The 21,771-nt window shown below is 43.8% G+C and overlaps 1 protein-coding gene across 15 annotated transcripts in view; it reads right to left on the bottom strand.

The window, feature by feature from the left end:
• PARP6 (poly(ADP-ribose) polymerase family member 6) overlaps positions 1-21,556 on the bottom strand; it is a 34,536-nt gene extending 12,980 nt beyond the window's left edge. For 5 of the 15 annotated variants that reach the window (XR_005203326.1, XR_001830791.2, XM_017548101.2 and 2 more), the window contains exons 1-16: positions 21,415-21,501; positions 19,950-20,213; positions 16,302-16,498; positions 15,579-15,656; positions 14,724-14,818; positions 14,164-14,224; positions 13,831-13,921; positions 13,299-13,365; positions 10,472-10,621; positions 8,959-9,169; positions 8,178-8,231; positions 5,959-6,054; positions 5,279-5,371; positions 4,248-4,373; positions 2,580-2,645; positions 1,310-1,377 (exon numbers count right to left, since the gene is read on the bottom strand). Coding sequence is in view for 11 of the 15 variants with exons in the window: in XM_017548101.2 (XP_017403590.1) it covers positions 1,310-1,377; positions 2,580-2,645; positions 4,248-4,373; positions 5,279-5,371; positions 5,959-6,054; positions 8,178-8,231; positions 8,959-9,169; positions 10,472-10,621; positions 13,299-13,365; positions 13,831-13,921; positions 14,164-14,224; positions 14,724-14,818; positions 15,579-15,656; positions 16,302-16,304 (1,259 nt within the window). In the remaining 4 variants the exon portion in view is untranslated. Of the gene's footprint in view, positions 1-1,309; positions 1,378-2,579; positions 2,646-4,247; positions 4,374-5,278; positions 5,372-5,958; positions 6,055-8,177; positions 8,232-8,958; positions 9,170-10,471; positions 10,622-13,298; positions 13,366-13,830; positions 13,922-14,163; positions 14,225-14,723; positions 14,819-15,578; positions 15,657-16,301; positions 16,499-19,949; positions 20,214-21,312 lie in introns of all 15 variants that reach the window. The other 10 variants (XR_001830789.2, XR_001830790.2, XM_017548100.2 and 7 more) reach the window with 5 other exon arrangements.
• Positions 21,557-21,771: the final 215 nt, after the last annotated feature.

The following is a 21,771-nucleotide window of genomic DNA, read 5'->3' as shown; positions in this document are numbered from 1 at the left end:
ACCATGTTGACCAGGATGGTCTCGATCTCTTGACCTCGTGATCCACCCGCCTCGGCCTCCCAAAGTGCTGGGATTACAGGCTTGAGCCACCGCGCCCGGCTGTCTTTGTTTTTTGTGCCTCATCTGTGTACTTATGATGCCACCCCAAATGGTTGACACCTAGTTATTCCTCAGACTAACAGGGAGAAAGCTGTTGTACTGAGGAAGTACTGAAGGCTGACTAGGAGGGAGGCAAACTAGAAAGGGAAAGCTATGTCAGGAAAACAATAGAAATTGAGATCAGGAAGGGAGGGCAGCAGGGAACAGTCAAAATCTTGGCTAGGAGAAGAGCACAGCAATAGTGCCTCAAGGCTCTAGACATTCTGTATCATCAAGGAGGCCCAGAGACAGGGCAAGGGGATAGTAGGGGTAAACAGACCTCTCTGGATGCATAGCAAACTTAGTTGAAATTAATAGTGTTAATTCCTACATTCAAAAGACATAAAAACCTATTGGTGGTGATTATAGTTAGTAATAATGCGTAATATTCTTGAAAATCACTGTGAGATTAGATGAGTGTTCTCACCACGAAAAATACGTATGTGAGATAATGCATATGCTTATTAGCTCTACTGAACCAATCTACAATGTATACATATTTTAAAACAGGTGGTACACAATATATACTTCTATTTGTCAATTTAAAAAATAAATTAAGAAAACAAACCGAAAAGGAAAACAAACAACAAAACCTACTGGGAAACAAGGAACACCTGAAGAGAACATGAAAAATCATGTTGGCTGCACATCGTGGCTCACGCCTATAATCCCAGCACTTTGGGAGGTCTATCAGGAGGATCACTTGAGCCCAAGAGTTCAAGACTGGCCTGGGCAACATAGGGAGACTCCATTTGTATAAAAAGAAATAAAAAAATTAGCTGGGTGTGGTGGTGCATGCCTGTGGTCCCAGCTACTGGGGAGGCTGAGGTGGATCACTTGGGCACTACAGGGCAAGGCTACAGTGAACCAGGATCGTACCACTGCACTCTAGCCTGCGCGACAGAGTGGGACCCTGTCTCAAAAAAAAGGAAACAATTAAGATTTAAAAAAAATTTTTTTAAAGAAAAATCATGTCAGAATGTGTGGGATTTTTATAGATGTGAGTTATTTTCAAGGCAGGGTATATCAATAAACTCCAAGAAAGAGTGCCATTACTGCCTATAACCTTGGAAAGGATATTGAAACCACCACTAAAAGAAGGTACAGGTTCCATGTGCAGTAACTCCCTCCCTCCCCAAAACCCAAGAAGGATGAGCCATTCTATCCATACCACTGCAGGAGAGGATGGGCCAGGGGATCCAACTTGTCCATCTGTTTCTTGATTTCCAAATATGAGCCCTGTAAGACAATGGCCATAAGGTTATCTCCCCAGAGAGGTGGGAGCCCTCTGACGTTCTGCTTTTTACAGAGTGACTATTAGGGTCCAGGGCAAGGTAGACACCAAAGACCACATAGAGGAAAAAGGAGACAGGGTTCCCACTCTCAAGCAGCCCCAGTCAGGCTGGGAAGACTCATAAACAGATGCTTACAAAACAACATCCAGGTGGGTCTCCCTCATTTTATGCAATTCGTACAATCCTAAAAAGTTGATTGTAAATCAAAAAATAAATAAAATCAATGATCCAGGAAGATTAGGCTAAAGAATCCTGTGGCAAATCTTTAAATAAAGCAAAGTTTATGTGTAAATCTCAGCTGTGACATACAGGATTTGCTGAGGAAAGGCCCACCTGTAAATGAGTACAAATGAATGTCTATCCATGCAGATATTGTAGATGAGGGGTAGGGAAGTCTGGTGAGGGACAGCGTGTTTTTTGTTTTTTTTTTTTTTTGAGACTGAGTCTCGCTCTGTCATCAGGCTGGAATGCAGTGCTGCAATCTCAGCTCACTGCAACCTCTGTCTTCTGGGTTCAAGTGATTCTCTTGCCTCAGCTTCCCAAGTAGCTGGGACTATAAGCGCGCACGACGCCCAGCTAATTTTTATATTTTTAGTAAAGATGGGGTTTCACCATGTTGGCCAAGATGATCTGGATCTCAACCTTGTGATCTGCCTGCCTCAGCCTCCCAAAGTGCTGGGATTACAGGCGTGAGCCACTGCGCCTGGCCTGGTGAGGAACAGCTTTCACCAAAGGATGGTCACTGCTCCATGTGGCTGCCCCATCCTTAGAAGGATAGAAGATGTAGGCCCCTGTGTCTAGTTCCTTACCTCCAAGTCCCTCCATCCTCCTTGCCCCACCTAACCCTGGGCAGAGGTCTTTTCTTCACTTCCCTAACTCCCTAAGAATTACGGCAAAACATTAAATATGAACAATTTGTAAAGGAATTAGCAGCCAAGGTAAAGACTGAGACACTAAGACTGAAGAGAGTAGTAACAGAGCAAACGAAACATAGAAAAAGAATTGGGAAGGTTAAAGAGGAAAGACTAAAAAAAGATACAGTGAGTAGCTTCCCCAAATCTTCATCCCACTCCCACAAACTACAAACAGAATAGGACACTTGAGCTGGGCAGGCAGAGGAGAGGGAACAGAGAGAAGGCAGAATACCTGGGTCATCTCCCGAATGGACATCACACTATCCAGAGCTTTCTGAAGCCGCTCGTAATTCTTCTTCTGTGGAGAATCAACGTGAAGAGAAAAACCAGATAAAGAAAAGTGGAGGAAAGTAAGATGTGATGAAAAGGAGGGCTAGATGTACAAAAAAAGTCTAGGTCCAAGGAAACAACAGTATGTCATGGAAAGAACATAATGTCAGACAGTTCTGAGGTCACATGCTAGTTCTCTTTTACTAGCTGTGACTAGTAGGGTAAGTTATTTGGCCTCTGAGAACCTTTAGCATCCCTTTAAGCAAATGAAGATAACAATCCCTATTACCCCCACAGAGATGTTCTGAGGATTAAATAACATATACAAAGAACTTGGTACAGCAATAATAGTGAGGTACTATGCTGGGTACTTGTTATGGTTAATTTTGTGTGTCAACTTGACTGGGCCATGAGGTACCCAGACATTTGGTCAACCATTATTTCTAGGTGTATCTGTGAGGGTGTTTCTGGCTAACATTTGAATCAGCAGACTGAGTAAAGCAAACTGTCCTCCCTAATGTGGAAGGGACTTATCCAATCAATTGATGACCTGAATAGAACAAAAAGGCTGACTCCTCTGCCGCCACCCCCCCCAACCCCCCACATTGAGTTTGTTAAGTACTCCTCCTGCCTGATTGCTTGAGTTGGATTATCAGTCTTTGGATTTGAACTAAAAAAAAAAAAAAAAATTGGCTCTTCTTAGATGCTGAGCCTGCAGGTTTTCAAACTAGAACTTACACCACTGGCTCTGATTTTTTGGTTTTGAGGCAGAGTTTCGCTCTGTCGCCCAGGCTGGAGTAGAGTGGTGTGATCTCAGCTCACCGCAGCCTCTGCTTCTCGGGTTCAAGCAATTCTCACACTTCAGGCTCCCACAAGTGCCCACCACCAGGCCTGGCTAATTTTTTATATTTTCAGTCAAGATGGGGGTTCACCATATTGGCCAGGCGGGTATTGAAATCCTGAATCCACTCAAGTGATCCCGCCCACCTTGGCCTCCTAAAGTGCTGGGATTACAGGTGGAAGCCATTGCGCCCAGCCCGCTCTCTAAATTTTAAGCCTTGGGACTGGGACTAGAACTATACCACTGGCTCTGCTGGGTCTGAAGCTTGCTAACTATAGATGTTGGAACTTCTCAGCCTCCATAATCATGTGAGGCACTTCCTTACAATAAACCTCTTTCTCCCTCTCTCTCTCTATATATATATCTCCTATTGTTTCTGTTTCTCTGGAAAACCCTAATACAGTATTTTACATATGTTACCTCTCATTTGTATAATGATCTGCAAAATAAATATTATTCCTTTTTTTTTTTTAATAAGATAAGAAGATTGAAGTTTAGAAAGGTTAAGTGATTTGCCTAATGCCCTTCAACTGGGGAGTAGCAGAATCTCAACCGGAATCCAGGTCTGTCTCCAAAAGCCCTTCTTCCCTATCATAATGTAACTAATATTAATTCCTCTCCTCTTTCTGGGACAAACTCGGCTTTTTACTTACTGAAGCAGCTAAATCACAGAGTTTAAGAGTTCTGTCCCTTACTCCAAGCCTTGTATATACCAGAATGACAGCCCATAGTCTCCCACTATCTTTTACCATTTTTGTTCCTTAGCCTTGACTTTCTCAAGTAACGTACCTTAGGATTAAAGGCCAGAGTCTTGGGATCAGTGGGGTCCACCACAGAGGGATAAGGCTCAAAGATGATGCTCTTTCTAGGGGACTCCAAAGCTGCCCTACACATGGCCACTAGCAGATCCACCACCTTAGAGGAAAGGAAAAAAAGGGGGCAGAAGCTAAATGATTTCCCAGTACTGGGAGTCACACAGTATCCAGCATTTCTCTCTGATCCTCCTTTAAAAAGCAAATATGTTTAAGGTCTTTTAAAATAGAAAAACACAGCTCGTAAAAATTCAAATACACCAAAGTAATTAAAGAAAAGATAAAAGACCATCCTCCTGCCCTCAAACTAATCTCATTCCTCATAGATACGTACTAGTGAGTTTGATGTACATCCTTCCAGATATTTTTCCTATGGAAATATTTTCTTTTCTCTCGCTCTTTTTTATCTTCTTTTTTTTTTTTAGACTAGTCAAGTGCAGTAGTGAGAAGGTGGAAAAGAGTAGCAGAAGGAGTTCAATCTGTAACTGACTGTGAACAATCAATTGAGATAATACACTACCTTCAGACCAGCCAGGTTTCTCTCTTCTTTAGAGAGACAGGGATGACTCTGTCAGCCAGGCTAGAGTGCAGTGGTGTGATCATGGCCCACTGCAGCCTCGACCTCTTGAGCTCAAGCCATCCTCTCATCACAGCCTCCCAAAGTGCTGGGATTACAGGTGTGAGCCACTGTGCTCAGCCCATTATTTTCTCATATGGACAATTTTACTACATATACTGTTGATTTGCTTTTTTATACAACTGTATGTTACAATTGCCTATCCATAAGTAAGAGCTACATAGTATTTTCACTCTAAGGACATCTCATGATTTCTTTAAATGGAGCCCCTACAGATGGGGTTGTATCCATTTTTCATTTTACAAACAATGCTACAGTGGATATCCTTAAATACAAAAGCATTTTTGGAAGTTAAATTCCAAGAATGAAATTGCTGGGTTCCTGTGTCTTTCTTGATCCCAATTCTCTAGCTGCTTTTCCCTCTCCCATACCTCTGCTCCAGTGGCCACCTCCTCTGCAGCTCCGGACATGACGCCCAGTGTGTAGAAGGAGAAGACACACAGTTCACGAGTACAGACAGCTGGCTGAAAGGATATATTAAACAGATGGTGGTGGGATGGGGTGTGCAATAAGGTGTAGGCAGAGAGAAACAGTCCTGACCTTGGACAACTCTAAAACAGGGTAGGAACCTGGGGCCCTCTATATCAGGAGAAAACTATGGATAAAGTTAAATAAAATGCCTTACTGATAAGTTTGGGAATTAACACCATCTCCCCTATGAAGCCCTCCCTGATCTTCCTATGTAGTCAGCAGCTCTCTCTCCTGATTTTTAACACTGCTAATATCTCTTCTATACACTTAATATACATTGCGATTTAAAGTTAAGTGTCTCCCATCTGGACTTGGAGTCGTTGAGCACAGCATCATATTCAATCATCTTGGTCAATATCTGATTCCCATTTTTAAATGTTAGGTGGACTCTATCCTAAATAAATATTCTCATATCCTCGCTTCTCTAAACAGTACTGCTGAGATTTGTTTTCTGAGAAAAATCAACAATTTCTAGAGTCTCAGGGAGTACAGACAGAATTTTACCTTGACCACAGACCGAGGAAGAAGGGAATAAAGGGGACCTGGCTAAGGAAGAGGATCATAGAGTAGGGACCTATACCTTCAGCATAGATCCATTTTGGAAGACATGCTGCTCATCACACACCACACAGTACTCATTCAATGTTGGAATCCTCTGCTCTGCATACTTCATGATCTGGGAAGAGAACAGATTCTAAGTATTTTGGAAGTACAGGCACACACAGATACGGGAAATAATTTCAGGATTTTTTTTTCCCAGCTACCTACCCTCTACCCTCCCAGCCCCATGACTAAGGTAGAATATATTCTTAAGCTGTGTACTTAAACTGATGGCCTGACTGCAGAGATAAGACTGTATGGTATAGTATAAATAAGACCATGATGTTTGATCGAGAAGTCCTGGGTTAACATACTACCTCTAATACTTAATAGTATATGTAACTTTCAGCAAGTCAGTTAACCTCAGCCTTAGTTTCTTCATTTATATAGCAGAGCATTATTCACCTCATTGGGTATTGCAAGTGAAATGATTTCCAAGTAAGTATTTTATCTTATTTTTTAATTTTTATTTTTTTAAAGATGGGGTTTCACCATGTTGGTCAGGCTGGTCTTAAACTCCTGACCTCACGTGATCCGCCCACCTTGGCCTCCAAAGTGCTTGGATTACAGGTGTGAGCCACCAGGCCTGGCCTGTGTAAGTATCTTAAAAAAATAAAATGGGTGCTAATGAAACTATTAAACGTACTTGTAATTATAGGCTGTCCCTCTGAGATTGGAGAGCATTCAGTCCATGATTAGATGGCTGAAGGTCCTGAGAAGCCATTTCAACTACCCAGACCAAATGGCCAGTCCACTGGTTAAAACCACAGACAACTCTGTGCTGGGAAGATGGCAAAATCCAGAGCTAATGCAGCAATATCCTAAAGTGTTTTTTTTTTTTTTGACACCATATAGCTTTTGTGCATAAATCAAGTTGTTCCCATTTCATATGATTTTAGGTTGGTAATGGGACATACAAGGGCTTTATTCATTTAATGCACTTACTGAGTGCCATTATGTACCCATCTCTGTGAAAGGTCTTCTTGACTATGCAATAAAATAAAAGACTGTTTTCTCAGAAGTTAAACTTCAATAGGAGACATGTGGCATGTTTATAAATTAATGACAATTCAGGGCAGCCCATAGTATGTGGCACACAGGTGCCATATGAAACAAAAAAAAATTGTAACAACACGAAACAAAAGAAATTGAAAAATATATTTGACTTACAAACAATGAATTTAGACACAGGTCTTATAGATCTCATAAAAAAAAAAAAAAAAAAAAAAAAAAAAAAAAAAAAAAAAAAAAAAAAAAAAAAAAAAAAAAAAAAAAAAAAGAAATTGTAGTTCAGTGAGGGGAGACATCACTTCTATTTTTTATTTGATTTTATTTTATTTTTGAGACGGCGTTTTGACGTCACTTCTAGTTAATGCATTAGAGTAATGGCAATTTTATCGAAAAGGTGCCACATGACTCTTGATGGTAATAGGCAGATATAAGAAATGACATGAACAAAAGTAACAGAGATGCAAAAGCGAAAGCATGCCCAGGGAATAAAGATATTTTAAAAGGCAAATGACTAGCTGGGCACGGTGGCTCACGCCTGCAATCCCAGCACTTTGGGAGGCTGAGGCAGGTGGATCACGAGGTCAGGAGATCAATACCATCCTGGCCAACATGGTAAAAACTGATCTCTACTAAAAATACAAAAATTAGCAAGGCATGGCAGCAGGCACCTGTAGTCCCAGCTACTCAGGAGGCTGAGGCAGAACTGCCTGAACCTGGGAGGCAGAGGCTACAGGGAGCCGAGATCACATCACTGCACTCCAGCCCGGGCAACAGAAACAGGCTATATCTCAAAAAAAAAAAACAAAAACAAAAAAAGACTAAAAGTAGCTGAGCAGTGATAGAGGTCTGTGAGGAATACTAATGATACCTGAGCAAGGGCTATTGAGAATCATAAGGAAATTAGTGTCAATCTCACTCTCATCTCATGTTATATGAGTCTTGCCAGCCATACACTTAAAATTTGCAGTGCCTCATTGCCACTTGATCATAAAGTGGTCTGTAAGTGTTGTCTTTCTAGTAATGCTGTCACCTTCTTGAAGATGGGAGCTATGACTTCTTTCCTTCTACCATTAGTTCTGAAGCAAAGCAATTCAGGAAGTATTTGACTGAGGATCTGGGAGGTGTTAGGAGACCAAATGGGTCAGACAACAGGGAAGGGCTTTGGAGTGATGCTTTTGACTTGATTACCTGAACGAGGAATCCATACTCCAGAGTGGGAATGTTCTTGCAGTGACCACTGACCTGGTAAGAGTAAAAAGACAGGCTCCATGAACCTCCTATGAAGCCGAGGCCTAGACAGACCTGACTCTTGCTCCCAAAGCAGCTAAACCCTAGCTCAGAATCCCAAAGCTAAAAAGGAGACTTTTAGACGTTTTTGCCAAAGTCTCTGGAAGAAGGCTCACCAGTCCTTAACTGTCCTTCAAAGTAGATGGAATAGGTTAGTAAAGTTAGTACATCTCTGGGAGATTCCCATCTGCTTCATGGGCTATCAGAGAAGCTTGACTGACAGCTTAGAGATAAGTTTTCTACTGTTAAAAAACATGTTCCCACTGGGCGTGGTGGCTCATGCTTGTTATCCCACGTGAAGGCAGGTGGATCATTTGAGCTCAGGAGTTCAAGGATACCCTGGCCAACATGGCAAAACCCGTCTCTACAAAAATATGAAAAATCAGCCAATCGTGGCATGCGCCTGTAGTCCTAGTTACTAGAGAGGCTGAGGTAGGAGGATCATTTGAGCCTGGGAGGCAGAGATTGCAGTGTGCAGAGATCGCCACTGCCCTCCAGCCTGTATGACAGAGTGAGGCCCTGTCTCAAAGAAAAAGTGTTCCATTCTAATCACTCATGGTACATAGGTTTGATTTATGATGTCTAGACAACCATACCCCCACCCCATTTTGAGAAACTATACTCCCACATTTCCACTCCCACCCTCCTGATAGCCAAGTCAAACACTCCCCAGCCCATGTACCAAAGGAGAGGTCCGTGCTGGGGGAGGGAGGCCCACGTGCTGAGGGCACAGGAGACCTGCCTGGGGGCTGGGAGGGTAGCCAAACACCTCCACTTTAGGGTTCTTCATGGTACAGGAGATAGAACGGTTCATGAGGCGCCCAACCCGAAGCTCTGGTACACCTAGTTTGCCTTTCAGCATGGAGTCCTGTATGATAGGGAAACTGGGAGACCTGGAGAGCAAGAGCAAAGAGAAGTGATAAAACTGGGGATTTACTAAGAGCCCTAGAAAGGGACTGGAGATAAGTGAGCCCTAAGCCAAAAGTTCTAAACCAAAGAAAGACAAACTCATATAAGAGGAAAGTTCCATTGTATCTGCTGAAACAAGTAGATCACGTATCTGCATTAAAATTTTTATGTCATCATCTGTGGGTTCTTCAAACTGGGACACTGAGGGTGGGCAGAGGCAGAGTATAAGGTTATAAGGTTTCTAATCCCAGTATGGAAAAATCCCTTGGAAAGGCTGTCTGTTTTACTGACAGACATAGACAGAGAGAGAGACAGAAAGAGAGAGGAGAGGGGGAGAGGGGGAGAGGGAGAGGGAGGGAGGGAGGGAGGGAGGGAGAGAGAGAGAGAGAGAGAGAGAGAGAGAGAGAGAGATAAAGTGTTAAACACTGTGCTAGGCAAGAAGTAGTTGCATCCCAAAGGGCCTAATACTGACTATCTGACTCTCAACAATCATTCCCAGGAAGCTACAAATCTGGGTTTGGATCTGCCTTTGGGAATATCAGAAGACACCACAGGGGGAAAATGCAGACCTGGGCTCAAAGAATGGAGCAGTATTTATTTCCAGAACCTAGCAAGGAATTACTGCTTCTTCTCTGACACTTTCTTCTTAGGATGGGGAAATGGATCAGGGCAAAAGAAAAGAAAGATGAAAAATTCAGCAAACATTTCTCCAAATACATATCACAAGTTAGGTATTCTGTTTTATGTAAAGGATTAGGTACTGGCTGGGAGCGGCGGCTCACACTTGTAATCCCAGCACTTTGGGAGGCCAAGACGGGCAGATTGCAACCTCAGGAGTTCGAGAACAGCCTGACCAACAGGGTGAAACCCTGTCTCTAATAAAAACACAAAAATTAGATGGGCATGGTGGCAGGCGCCTGTAATCCCAGCTAATTTGGAGGCAGGAGAATCACTTGAACCTGGAAGTGGAGGTTGCAGTGACCTAAGACTGCACCACTGCACTCCAGCCTGGGTGACAGAGACAGCATCAAAAAAAAAAAAAAAAAAAAAAAAAAAAAAAAAAAAAAAAAAAAAAAAAAAAAAAAAAAAGGATTAGGTATTAACATCAGGTAAGAAGTAGGGAGGTAAGGACACATATGGAACAGGACCATATGAGTGGTATCAGCAGTTAAAGAGACAGAATTCAGGGAAGAGGGGATAGAAAAGATAAGTTCAGGTAATCAAGAAGGTGGGGGTGGGGGCTATCACAAGGTGATTACAGATGATCAGCTTTAGGGAGCACTTACTTGGGGATGGGTGAAAAGATGCTGAGGCCAGCCCGGAACTTCTTGATAGTACCACTTGCCTTGAACCAACTGTGCCGCTTCTCCTGCTGCGTCTTCAAGAAATCGTTGCTCAGATGTTTCCATTGTTGGGATGTAAACATACCCAGGATCCTGAGGGATCAAAGAGAACAAGCTTAGGCAAAATGAGGCAGGGTTAAGAAATAAGGACTAAGAGAGGTAAATAATCTAAAATTCAGACCCAGGGACTGCAAAGCTAGTTGTGGTAGGGGAATGTGTATCTGAAGACCCCTTAAAATGACCTTAGTACATTAAAAAAAACTGTCCCAGAGTACCCCTTTACCCTAGAGGGCACCTAGCCTAATGGACCAGAAAAATTCTGAGATGCTTTGCCTTTAGAGAGAGATTTCAAAGGTGAGCCTTCAAAGGCTGCAGACCTTGAAATCTATTGCCAAAAATGACTAAACTGTTGACAGTTAAACAGAAGTAGTAGGATGGAGGTGAGTACCACCATGTTCCCTGTGAATCATGAACAAAGGGACTAGGGGCACAAGGGGTACTGACATTGTTAGGTGAAACATTATATCCCCAAATTTATGGTTTCCAATCTGAGATGTGCCCTTAGCTAGATTTGTCAATCGTTTCACTTGTCCTTGATCAGTTCTCTCTAGCATTACTCTAAGGTATTGTTCTAAATCCTTATTACCTTCTTTTAAGTTACTAACTTCATCTACAACCACTAACTTCTCTTCCTTCTTAAGCCATCAGCTAATCTATTTATATTCCCACCCTACCTCAATCCCTCCATTTTCTGGAGGTAAAGTAACCCTTCTGCCTAAGATCAATCCCTTGATTTGTGCTCTAGATCTCAGCCCTGACATGCCTTTTTAGGGACCTTGCTGTGTCAATCATTCCCCTTTCCTGTCAGTTTCTTTCCCAAAGTCTACAAAAAATGTCAACTTTCTGCACCTCAGTCTAGTTAACCTCTCCTTGTTCCCTTCCCATCTCCACCCAAATTTCTCAATCCACACTCATTGTTTCTAGGTTACTTGCCAACCACTCACCATATATGCTGGTTCCTACCTTTACCACTAAAATTGTTCTCATTCTGATGCTAAATCCAATGGAAACTCCCAGGTTCTTCCCATATCTTCTCTGGCATCTGGACCTGCTTGCAAAACCTGCCCTCCTTTGTCTTCTGGGCCACTATTCTCTTCCTATTCTACTCTGACCTACCTGCAATGTTTCTTCTTCCTCTACCTACCCTGCTGGTTTCTTTGAAGTTTTGTTTGTGTGTTTAAGGGTATTTCGTCCTTGATCCTATCTTCTTTTCCCTCTATCATGCCCTCTTTTGGCAATCTCATATTCACTGGCTGTAATTTCTTCCCACACACTGATACCTATCTTCAACCCTAACCTCTCCTGTAAGCAGCAAATTGACATTTCAGATTAAGCATCTCCACCTGCATATCCGAAAGTTACCTTTAAAAAACATGTCAAAGTGGAACTAATTATCTATCCTCATCCAACAAACCTGCCCCCTTTGCATATCCCTACTTACATTGGTGGTATCACAATTTACCCAGACATCTAGGCTGAAAACCTAAAAGTTTTTTCCACTATTCTTTGGCCCTTATGATTATAATCAACATATCTAAATCAGTCTTCAAGTCTTATCGATTTTATACCTCACAAATCTTCCTAATCTGCCTTTCATCTCCATTCTCACCTACAATCACACTTTAGCTCAGGCCTTTAGCATCATCTCACGTCTCAACTTTTACAAAAGCACCCTACTATATGAGTTCTGGTCTCTTGTCTCATCCCCTCCTACCCATTCTGTACAATGCTACCAGAATGTTTTTTCTAAACATGAATCTGACCACGTCGTTTCTTCCTCTAAACCCTTCAATGTTCACACTGTCTACAGGATAAAAGCCCAAGATCCTCTCTAACTTGAACCCTTCCCTATTCTCTGACTTTGGCTCCTATAATCCCCCGCTTGCATTTTACCAGGAATATTTAACTATCTGGAGCTCCCTATACACATGCTGCTTTATATGACTAAGCCCCTGTAAATGTTATTCACCCTCAGAGTCTGTCTACATGGACAACTCTTATCCATCCTTGAAAATTATTAATCATTGGCTGGGTGCAGTGACTCACACCTGTAATCCCAGCACTTTGGGAGGCTGAGGTGGGTGAATCACTTGAGGCCAGGAGTTCGAGACCAGCCTGGCCAACATGGAGAAACCCTGTCTCTACAAAAATTTTTAAAAAAAAAAAAAAAAAAAGAAAAGAAAAAAAATTAATAATCATCCACCTTTCATCAGACTGAATCACTCTTCTGTGTCCTTTCTAAACCTTACATATTCACCTGTATTAGAATATGTATCCACTGGACTCTATTTGAAACTTCACTGAGTGGAAAACATGCTTCATTTCTCTTTGTATACCAAATACTCAGCTTAATGCTCAACACATTCAATAAGCTAAAATTGTCTGAACTCCTAGAGACTTATTATGAAGAAACCACAGGAAGAAATATAAATAGCATGACTCTGATTTCAGGGTAGTAAAAATGCTAAAGAGTGATGAGCCTCTTTTATCTCCAGAAAGTCTCAAGTTCTGACACCCAAGAACCATACACTCTCTCTCCACAACCTTAAATCTGGCTCCTTAAATTTATTTTAGCTTTTCCTGGGCATATTTCAGAAAGACATTTTTGGAAGGAGACATTCCATCCAAGGCTCTCCCTGTCCATCCATGTATTTCCATCTCTCTTTCCTTCCTTCACATGTCCATGACCAGAAAAGACCAAAGTTCTTACTTTTTCAACTGAAGACCTAGCCCAAATCCTTCCTTATTTGATGGCTGGAAAACCTCAATTGATGGTTCTGCAAAGAGAAGAGAAGGCTACTATTAAGTGCATATCTCTTATCTTCCTGGAGTCCGAAGTCACAGTTCAGTGGAATAACTTCTGTAGATTCTAAGGAGTGTGGCTGCTGGGTACTCTAAACAGTAATGGTGGAAGAAAAAAACATCTGAGGCAGAGGGCAGATTCTAGAAGCTGTCATATGAATCTGAAATATCCTCAGTAGGATGCTGAGAAGAGGAGGAGAAAAAAATTTTATCTTGGAACCAGAAAAAAACAATGTCATTAGCCAAGAATGCCTTTAGGGATTGGTTATCAGGTGACAGGGGATGAAGACACCAATTACAGGGGACTAAAAAGCCCCTACCAATGGCCTGTAGATTGAGCCCAAGGTCTTTGTTACTAATTTCTTTCTATGGCAGTTAACTTAGGGCTTTGGATTACACCACACTCAGAGCACCCACTTTCCCAAAGTCACTGCCTTTACCTGGTCCATCTAGATACTGGGAGAGAGAAAATCGCAGCCTCAACACAATAGGTTCTGTCCGGAGGACCTTCCAGGCCGTAGAGACTTCCTCCTAAAAGAAGAAGGGAAATAATTTCCAGTTTAAGCAACATAGAGGAATGGACCTAAAATTTCCCCTATATGACACACACATGCATCATGACAGTACACACCACTGTCTGCTGATGGTCTGGGAAAGACAGAGATGAAGAATATGTGCTCCAAATACAGCACTCAGGAACAAGACTCCTGGCCTACATGACAAATTCCACAGTCCAGCTAGACATGTTGTTGGCAGATATTAGCCCCACTTACATCGAGGAAGCTGATGTTGATGTGGAGGTCAATGTCCACGTCATCGATAGTTCCATATTCTCTATAGAGATACAGGTGACCACAGGTGAGACTCATTAAGGGAGAAAGAAGGGAACAGAAACTGAGGTGGAAAGAGAACTGAGACTGCGGACAGGGGAAAGGAAAGGGTGGACGACAGTTTGTACCTAGGGTCTTAGCTACAGCCTTACACCACTTACATGATCAAGACCTTCTCCAGACCAAAAGCATTTCTTACCTGAAAGGTGAAACTACTGGCCCAGAGGGGTCTAGGATAAGAGAGAATTCCTAAGAAAAATGGCCTTACTTCTCTACTATATACTATCAGCCAAGCTCATTTATCCTGAGCATTTTCTATCATTAAGTTCATAATTTATCCCACTATCATACCATAAAAAGAAAAACCTGCCCACAGTGTGCAGCCAGGGCCGGGTGCAGGGCACAAAAAAATAAAATAAAATAAAATAAAATAAACCTCTAGCCTTTTAACACCTCAGAAAGAAGTGACTTGTTCCCCAGCTGTCCCTGAAGCAGAGTCCCACCTGATAGATACAGAGTTCTCACTGTAGATCTCCTTCACGGCTTCAATGTCTGCATCAAGCTGTGGGTGTCGATACAGGTCAGCTGCACAGCTCCCCTGAGATAGCAGCAAAAATGGTGGTGGAGAGAGGTGGAAAAAGACGAAGGAAAGAGAGAGATGATAATAAAAAGAATATGAAGAGACCAGGAACAGGAGAAATCAGACAGAAGTATAGGGAAAGTGAAAGCCACTTATGTGAAGGGGTTCTTAGTGGTGACCCTAGCAAGAGATTTCATTAACAGAAGTCTTCATCTCATCATTACTTTAAAAAGGTTCAGCAGACCAAATGTAGGCTTTTGCTTGAGGAGTTCACTTCCTTAAAGCCCCAGCTTTTCCTCTCAGACCTTGACCAGGACACCTTCTATGACAACTCAATACAAGTTGAAGAGTTACAGGTTTCCTAAGGTTGGTTCTATGTGAAGAGCATTCTGAGAGTCTGAGTATTTCTGCTCTGGACTGTGTCCTCAGTAGTCATGGCATTAAACAGTTGATGGCAAAGTAATCTTTTAAGATGTGGCCCTAATGAATGAAACTACTCCCACTGGCTAGTGTGGGAAGAGTCAGAAAATAATTATGTCTAATTAGGAACATATGGGTAGTCTCCACATACAAAGGATGTAGTTTACTCTGGAATAGGTATGACTCCCAAGAAAGAGCAAGGACATGGGATCAGCTCTGACAAGACCATGCTCAGACCACACCAACATTATATCCTCACCTCATCTGTGCTCCAGAACCTCTTTCACTCCTGATGTATCCAAAGAGAAGCACACATCTAGACCATCCAACATGGGGGTCTTGGGAGATGTAACCTCACCTGAACTCCATAGAGAAATTCCTCTGATTCATTATCTCCCTCCGAGTCGTCATCATTCCAGAACTGGCCTTTGATGTCCTAGTGATGAGAAGTAAGGATATCATGCTTTGTTAGTTTCCTATTATCCCATGGAAGGGGGTGGGATGATATGATGGGAAACAGATTCCCATAAAGATCAGGAAAAGATAGAGTAACTGAAGCCCCAATCCCTTTACACCTTTCATCTCACCCTTTGGGACAGTCTCAGTCTCTTCCTGATATGATCATATCCACAGACTAGCTCTGACTTAGTGGGAAAGAGGAAAACATCTAGGGAATTTTGGACTTCTGAAGTCTCAGTATGATGATTAAGAGGCTCTGGTAGCCAGCAGGAGAAAAATGCAGATGACTTCAATGTCAAGGTTGATTCCTAAGCATATCTGAGTTCCAGTACAAGCTGGCCTCTTCCAGGGTCATTACCTAACACAGTTCCCAAGCATACCTAAGCTCTCTTGTCTCATTACTTTCTATCCTTTAAAGTACTTAACTCTCCCCTTCCTCCCCAAGAAAACCCAACTACACAAACACACCAAATAATACTGCCCCTTCCCTTTCCTTTAACTTCAAATAGCCACTCTATCTTCCAAAAACATAGAAGGAAAACACCAAAAAAGGGCGAGATCTGCACTTTGTCTCCTGTGCCCTTTGAACAATCAGTTGGAGAGGTAGGCAGTCAGTTCTCACCATTGGGTCAGTGGATCACACACACTTTCAGGTCAGTGCTAGGCAGCACCCCTCCATACCACCAGCCGAACCAAGGCCAACAAGATGGGCATTTAGGAGACAACAAAGGGAGACAAGGGAGGGCGTGATGTCGGAGGCAACTGGAGATCTGTTGCGGATGGCAGGCTCTGCTGTTGTGGTAGTAACAAGTCACTGTCCTGTGGAAAGTAGATTATAATGGGTTTCATCACCACTTAGTAGCTGGGTGGTATATATACAGGCACACATATTTATGAATACACTTTTTTTTTTTTGAGATGGAGTTTCACCCTTATGGACCAGGCTGGAGGACAATGGTGTGATCTCGGCTCACTGCAACCTCCACCTCCTGGGTTCAAGTGATTCTCCTGCCTCAGTCTCCAGAGTAGCTGGGATTACAGGCACCCGCCACCACACCCAGCTAATTTTTGTATTTTAGTAAAGATGGGGTTTCACCATGTTGGCCAGGCTGGTCTCAAACTCCTGACCTCGTGATCCACCCACCTCAGCCTCCCCAAGTGCTAGGAATACAGGTGTGAACCACCACGCCTGGCCATGAATACAATTTTATTACACATACAGACACTTGCATATAAAAAGACATGCTTGCATGCATATATACGCACACTTGCATATGCAGTTCTTTACAGATAATGAACTATATAACTATATGTAAGATACTGCTATTCCATTTAAACTAGAGAGCTGAGATCAGAGCAAGACCCTGCTCTAGCTCATAACAAATGCTAAAGCCAAAAGTGGCGGTGGCAGGATAAGATGCTTACGTTTACCTATCAGTTAATTCTTCAGAGTACCAACTCACACCAGAGTTAAGATTCAGAACTGGATTCTTTCTAGACTCTTTATCCTTAGTTATTTCTCTATACTGAGCCATTCTCTCTCTTTAAACATCAGTATTACTAGCTATTATATCGAAATCATAGCTAACTTAAAAAGTCCTCAATGACCAGGCACAGTGGCTCATGCCTATAATCCCAGCACTTTGGGAGGCCAGTGCTGATGGAATCGCCTGAGGTCAGGTGACCAGCCTGGCCAACATGGCGAAACCCATCTCTCATTATTTTAAAAATACCAAAAAAATTAGCTGGACATGGTGGTTGGCACCTGCAATCCCAGCTACTTGGGAGGCTGAGGCAGGAGCATTGCTTGAACCCAGGAGGTGGAGGCTGCAGTGAGCCGAGGTTGCACCATTGAACTCTAGCCTGGGCAACAAGAGCAAAAACTCCATCTCAAAAAAAAAAAAAAAGTCCTCAACAACACCAAACATCCTCTGACAGCTATGATCTCAGTTGTCATTGCCAAAATAATGTCCTAGAGTCATCTTGGAACCTGCTTCCCAAATAAAAATGCAATAATTATCCAAAAAAATGCTTAGAAAAACACTTAATCCAGAGCCCTTTCATATACAGTTCCCTGCTCACTTCTAATCCTGCAGACTCCTAATCCTATACTAGCAACTTTTGGCCCCACTAAAACCTCCACATATGGCAGAAAAACAAAACAAAACAAAAACTTCATCTGCTAAATTATGAAGGCTTATAATGGCTGAAGACAGCAAAGCTACCCTAACAGCAGGCTAAAAAAGCTTTTTGTTGCTCTCTAGATCAGCAAGTCACTAGCTCTGCAGGTATCTCAGTTTAACCTACTTTAACTTCAGAGGTGTTCTTGGTCTCTAATACAGTTCTTTTTTTTTTTTTTCCTGACAAAGTTTCACTGTCTCCAAGGCTGGTGTGCAATGGTGTGATCTTGGCTCACTGCAATCTTCACCTTCCAAGTTCAAGTGACTCTCCGGTCTCAGCCTCCCAAGTAGCTGGGATTACAGGTGTCCGCCAACACACTCAGCTAATTTTTGTATTTTTAGTAGAGACGGAGTTTCGTTATGTTGGCAAGGCTCGTCTCAAACTCCTGACCTCAGGTGATTCGCCGCCTCAGCCTCCCAAAATTTTGGGATAATAGGTGTGAGCCACCGTGCCTGATGGGTCTCTAATACAGTTCTACTGAATGTCAGGTTTCCAGATCAGTGATTATCTGATTGTGGCTGGTGAACCTGCAGCATCAGTATCATCTAGGAACTCATTAGAAATGCAAATTCTCAGACTCCTCCAAAGACCTATTGAATTAGATACTCCAGAAAAGGCTGGGTACTGTGGCTCACCCCTGTAACCCTAGCACTTTGGGAGGCCAAGGCAGGCAAATCACTTGAGGTCAGGAGCTGGAGACCAGCCTGGCCAACATGGTAAAACCCCGTCTCTACTAAAAATACAAAAATTAGCTGGGCATGGTGGCAAGCGCCTGTAATCCCAGTTACTCAGGAGGCTGAGGCAGGAGAATCACTTGACCCCGGGTGGCGGAGGTTGCAGTGAGCCGAGACCATGCCATTGCACTCCAGCCTGGGAGACAACAGCGAAATTCCTTTTCAAAAAAAAAAAAAAGAAATTCCAGAAATGGGACCCAGTAATCTGTATTTTAACACACGCTCCAAGTTACTCTGACACATAAAATTTGAGAACCACTGTCCTACTTCTAGATCCTTGTGTGTTGTAAGGACCTATGGTCCATTCCTTAGATACTATCTTAAGTCTGATAACTGAGCCAGGATGGGGACAAAAGACACAATGCCAGAGCAGAGTCAGCATAGGAGGCTTCCAGCTGATAGTGTGATCCCTCAGCAAAATATTGATTACTGATGAAGCTAAGTGACATGTATGAGGGTCTTTTGGTAATCCCTACCTCCCTACTTTTGTGTAAAATTGAAAAGTTTCAAAATAAAAAGGTTTTTAAAAAAATTAGAAGCTGGCCGGGCGCGGTGGCTCAAGCCTGTAATCCCAGCACTTTGGGAGGCCGAGGCGGGTGGATCACGAGGTCAAGAGATCGAGACCATCCTGGTCAACACGGTGAAACCCCATCTCTACTAAAACTACAAAAAATTAGCTGGGCATGGTGGCGCGTGCCTGTAATCCCAGCTATTCAGGAGGCTGAGGCAAGAGAATTGCCTGAACCCAGGAGGCGGAGGTTGCGGTGAGCCGAGATCGCGCCATGGCACTCCAGCCTGGGTAACATGAGTGAAACTCCGTCTCAAAAAAAAAATTAGAAGCTACTCAGAGTGAACTCTAAATGTTAACAGGAAGATTAATCAAGACTCCCCAACTGCCTCATTGCTGTTCTTCAAACTCATCAAGCATATTCCCACCCTTTGTCCCTGCTGTTCCCCTTTCTTGGAATGCTTTCCACACAGACATCCACATGGCTTGCTCCTTCACTCTTTCAGATCTCTGCTCAAAGGCCACCTTGACCATCCCATTTATTAAAATAGCAACACCCCAACACCCACATACTAGCACTCTCTATCCCCCTTCCCAGCTTTAGTTTTTTCCACTTACCATGTTCTAACATATACAACGTTTACCAGAAAGTAACCTCTGGTGGCAGAGGCTTTGACTGTTTTCAGTTTATATTTTTAGTCCCTTAACACATTTCTTGAATGAGTGAATGAATGAATCCTCTGCTGGATGCTTAAGTCAAATGAAAGATATATACAATAGCCTAAATGTTTCTACACATAGACAAAAATCACACAAACTTGATTTTAAACAGCAAAACTTCATTCACCTTCAAGAGCAGCTGAGAACCAGAATGTGAAGATCTGGGGGCGAGGTTTGCGAGATTTGCAAATCAACAGTCAAGTGCTGATCTGGATGATCACAGAGGAGTAAAGACGGAGGCACTAAATCTCCAGCCTGGGTTGTCTTGGGATGAGTGACAGGATGATGGCAGCGTTAGGCCAGAAGTCCAACTTTTCACGGTTTTTGTCGTTGCAGAAGTCAAGAAAAATTTAGCCTCTTTCCAAGGGCTGTTGCTGCTTGGTTTCTGCTGCTATCACAAGGAGAAAAAGGTAGTTAAGAGAGAGGTTCTTCTGTTCAAGGAAGAGACAGTTCAGAGATTACCAGCTTTTTCAAACCAGGCTGCTTTAGTGAAAAAGACTTGCTCCCTCAACTCTCAATGCCCTTTCCTCTGGAGAGGGGCAAAGTGGATTTAAAAGGTGAAGCGTTGGAAAAGGAAGTTGGTGGGTCATGGAATTTACAGGATCACAAACACTTTTTTAAAAAATAAGCAGGAAAAGTGGCCTAATCCAAAGCTTTCATGTTATGTATAGGATACTTAGACCTAAAGAGGTCGAGCCACTTAAGGTTAGGAGTGCAGAAGGACCGGGACGTAAAGACATTGGACAGGTCCTAATGACATCTAATCTTCATGTGATGTGGTTATAATTAATTAGGTTGTTAATGAATTAAGAAAGGCCCATCCGATTTACCTAAATGAGGTAAAGAATGGGACCTTTCAAAAAAAGTTGGGCCAAAAATAGACTATATGATGAGTGTCCAGAAAAGGTGGTAAACTCAGCAGCTAATATAGAACACTTTACGAATTTCCATGGGAATAAGACAAATGTAAATGAGCCTCAAGTCTGGATCACAAAGGTCTTTCCCCTAGGTCCATGGGCGCTTCCCTGGGTGTGACAACTTCACATCTAGCCAAAGCAGCTTTAGAACTCAACGTTTAAATTCTGGGTTGGGCTTCTGGCTTTGTGGTCCTGGAAGAGGAGGTTACTCCGCTCCATCCCATGTGCTCCCTTCTCAGGACTAGGCCACTAAACAAAGACTGGTGGGAAGAACCACGAAGGGGCGATTCCGGCAGGTTAGCGCTATCTTCGGCATGCCGTAGGGAGAGAGAACAAGGCTGTCCCCGAAAATACTCTCCAGTACCCGTGCTTCCAGGACAGGCCCTGAGGCCTCTCCCGGGGAAGCACTTACAGCTGTTCTCCTGGGTTTCCCTGGAGACCCCAAAGACACCCAACAACTGCCTCCCCAGGGAAGACGCTCTGTGCCCGATCTGTGCTGCCCGGCCGCTGGGCCTGAGCGAAGCCTGTCCAGCCTAGGAGGGCCCTCAGAACCTCCCGGTCCAAATCCCTCACTTCGTCCACCCCTGCGGAGGCGGGGCGGGCCCCGCACCCTGCCCGCGGCGCGGCCGCACCGCCCCGTGCCCGTGGAGGCGGCCCCACAGGCCGAGTACTCACGGCGACCCCGGGCCGCGCGCGGGCGCGGCCGCCGCCGACGGGACGAGCGGCCCGGGACGCCCCGCGGGGGCGGAGCGGGGGGCCAAGGGGCGGGGGCCGGGCCTGGCGGGCGAGGTCGCGCACCCCACGCCTCGTCGTTCCGTCACGGGCGCGCTCAGCCACTCTGCGCACACTCGCGCGGTGACACCATGGCACGTGGCCCGCTCCTGACCAACAGACTGGCGGCCTGCTCCTGGGCGCGCCTCTGCCGCCGACGCCAGCCCTGGGACGCCTGCGCGACCGTGGCTAGTCGGGAGGGGGTGTGGAGCGGGGGGTGGCGCCTGCGCCGTGGGTAGGGGAGGAGGTGGAGAAGAAAGA

This window comes from Cebus imitator, unplaced genomic scaffold, assembly GCF_001604975.1.
Source record: "Cebus imitator isolate Cc_AM_T3 unplaced genomic scaffold, Cebus_imitator-1.0 Scaffold203, whole genome shotgun sequence".
In the NCBI taxonomy this organism is placed as follows: domain Eukaryota; kingdom Metazoa; phylum Chordata; class Mammalia; order Primates; family Cebidae; genus Cebus; species Cebus imitator.
The sequence above is the reverse complement of the archived record's forward strand: the minus strand, read 5'-3'. Positions and strand labels throughout refer to the sequence as shown.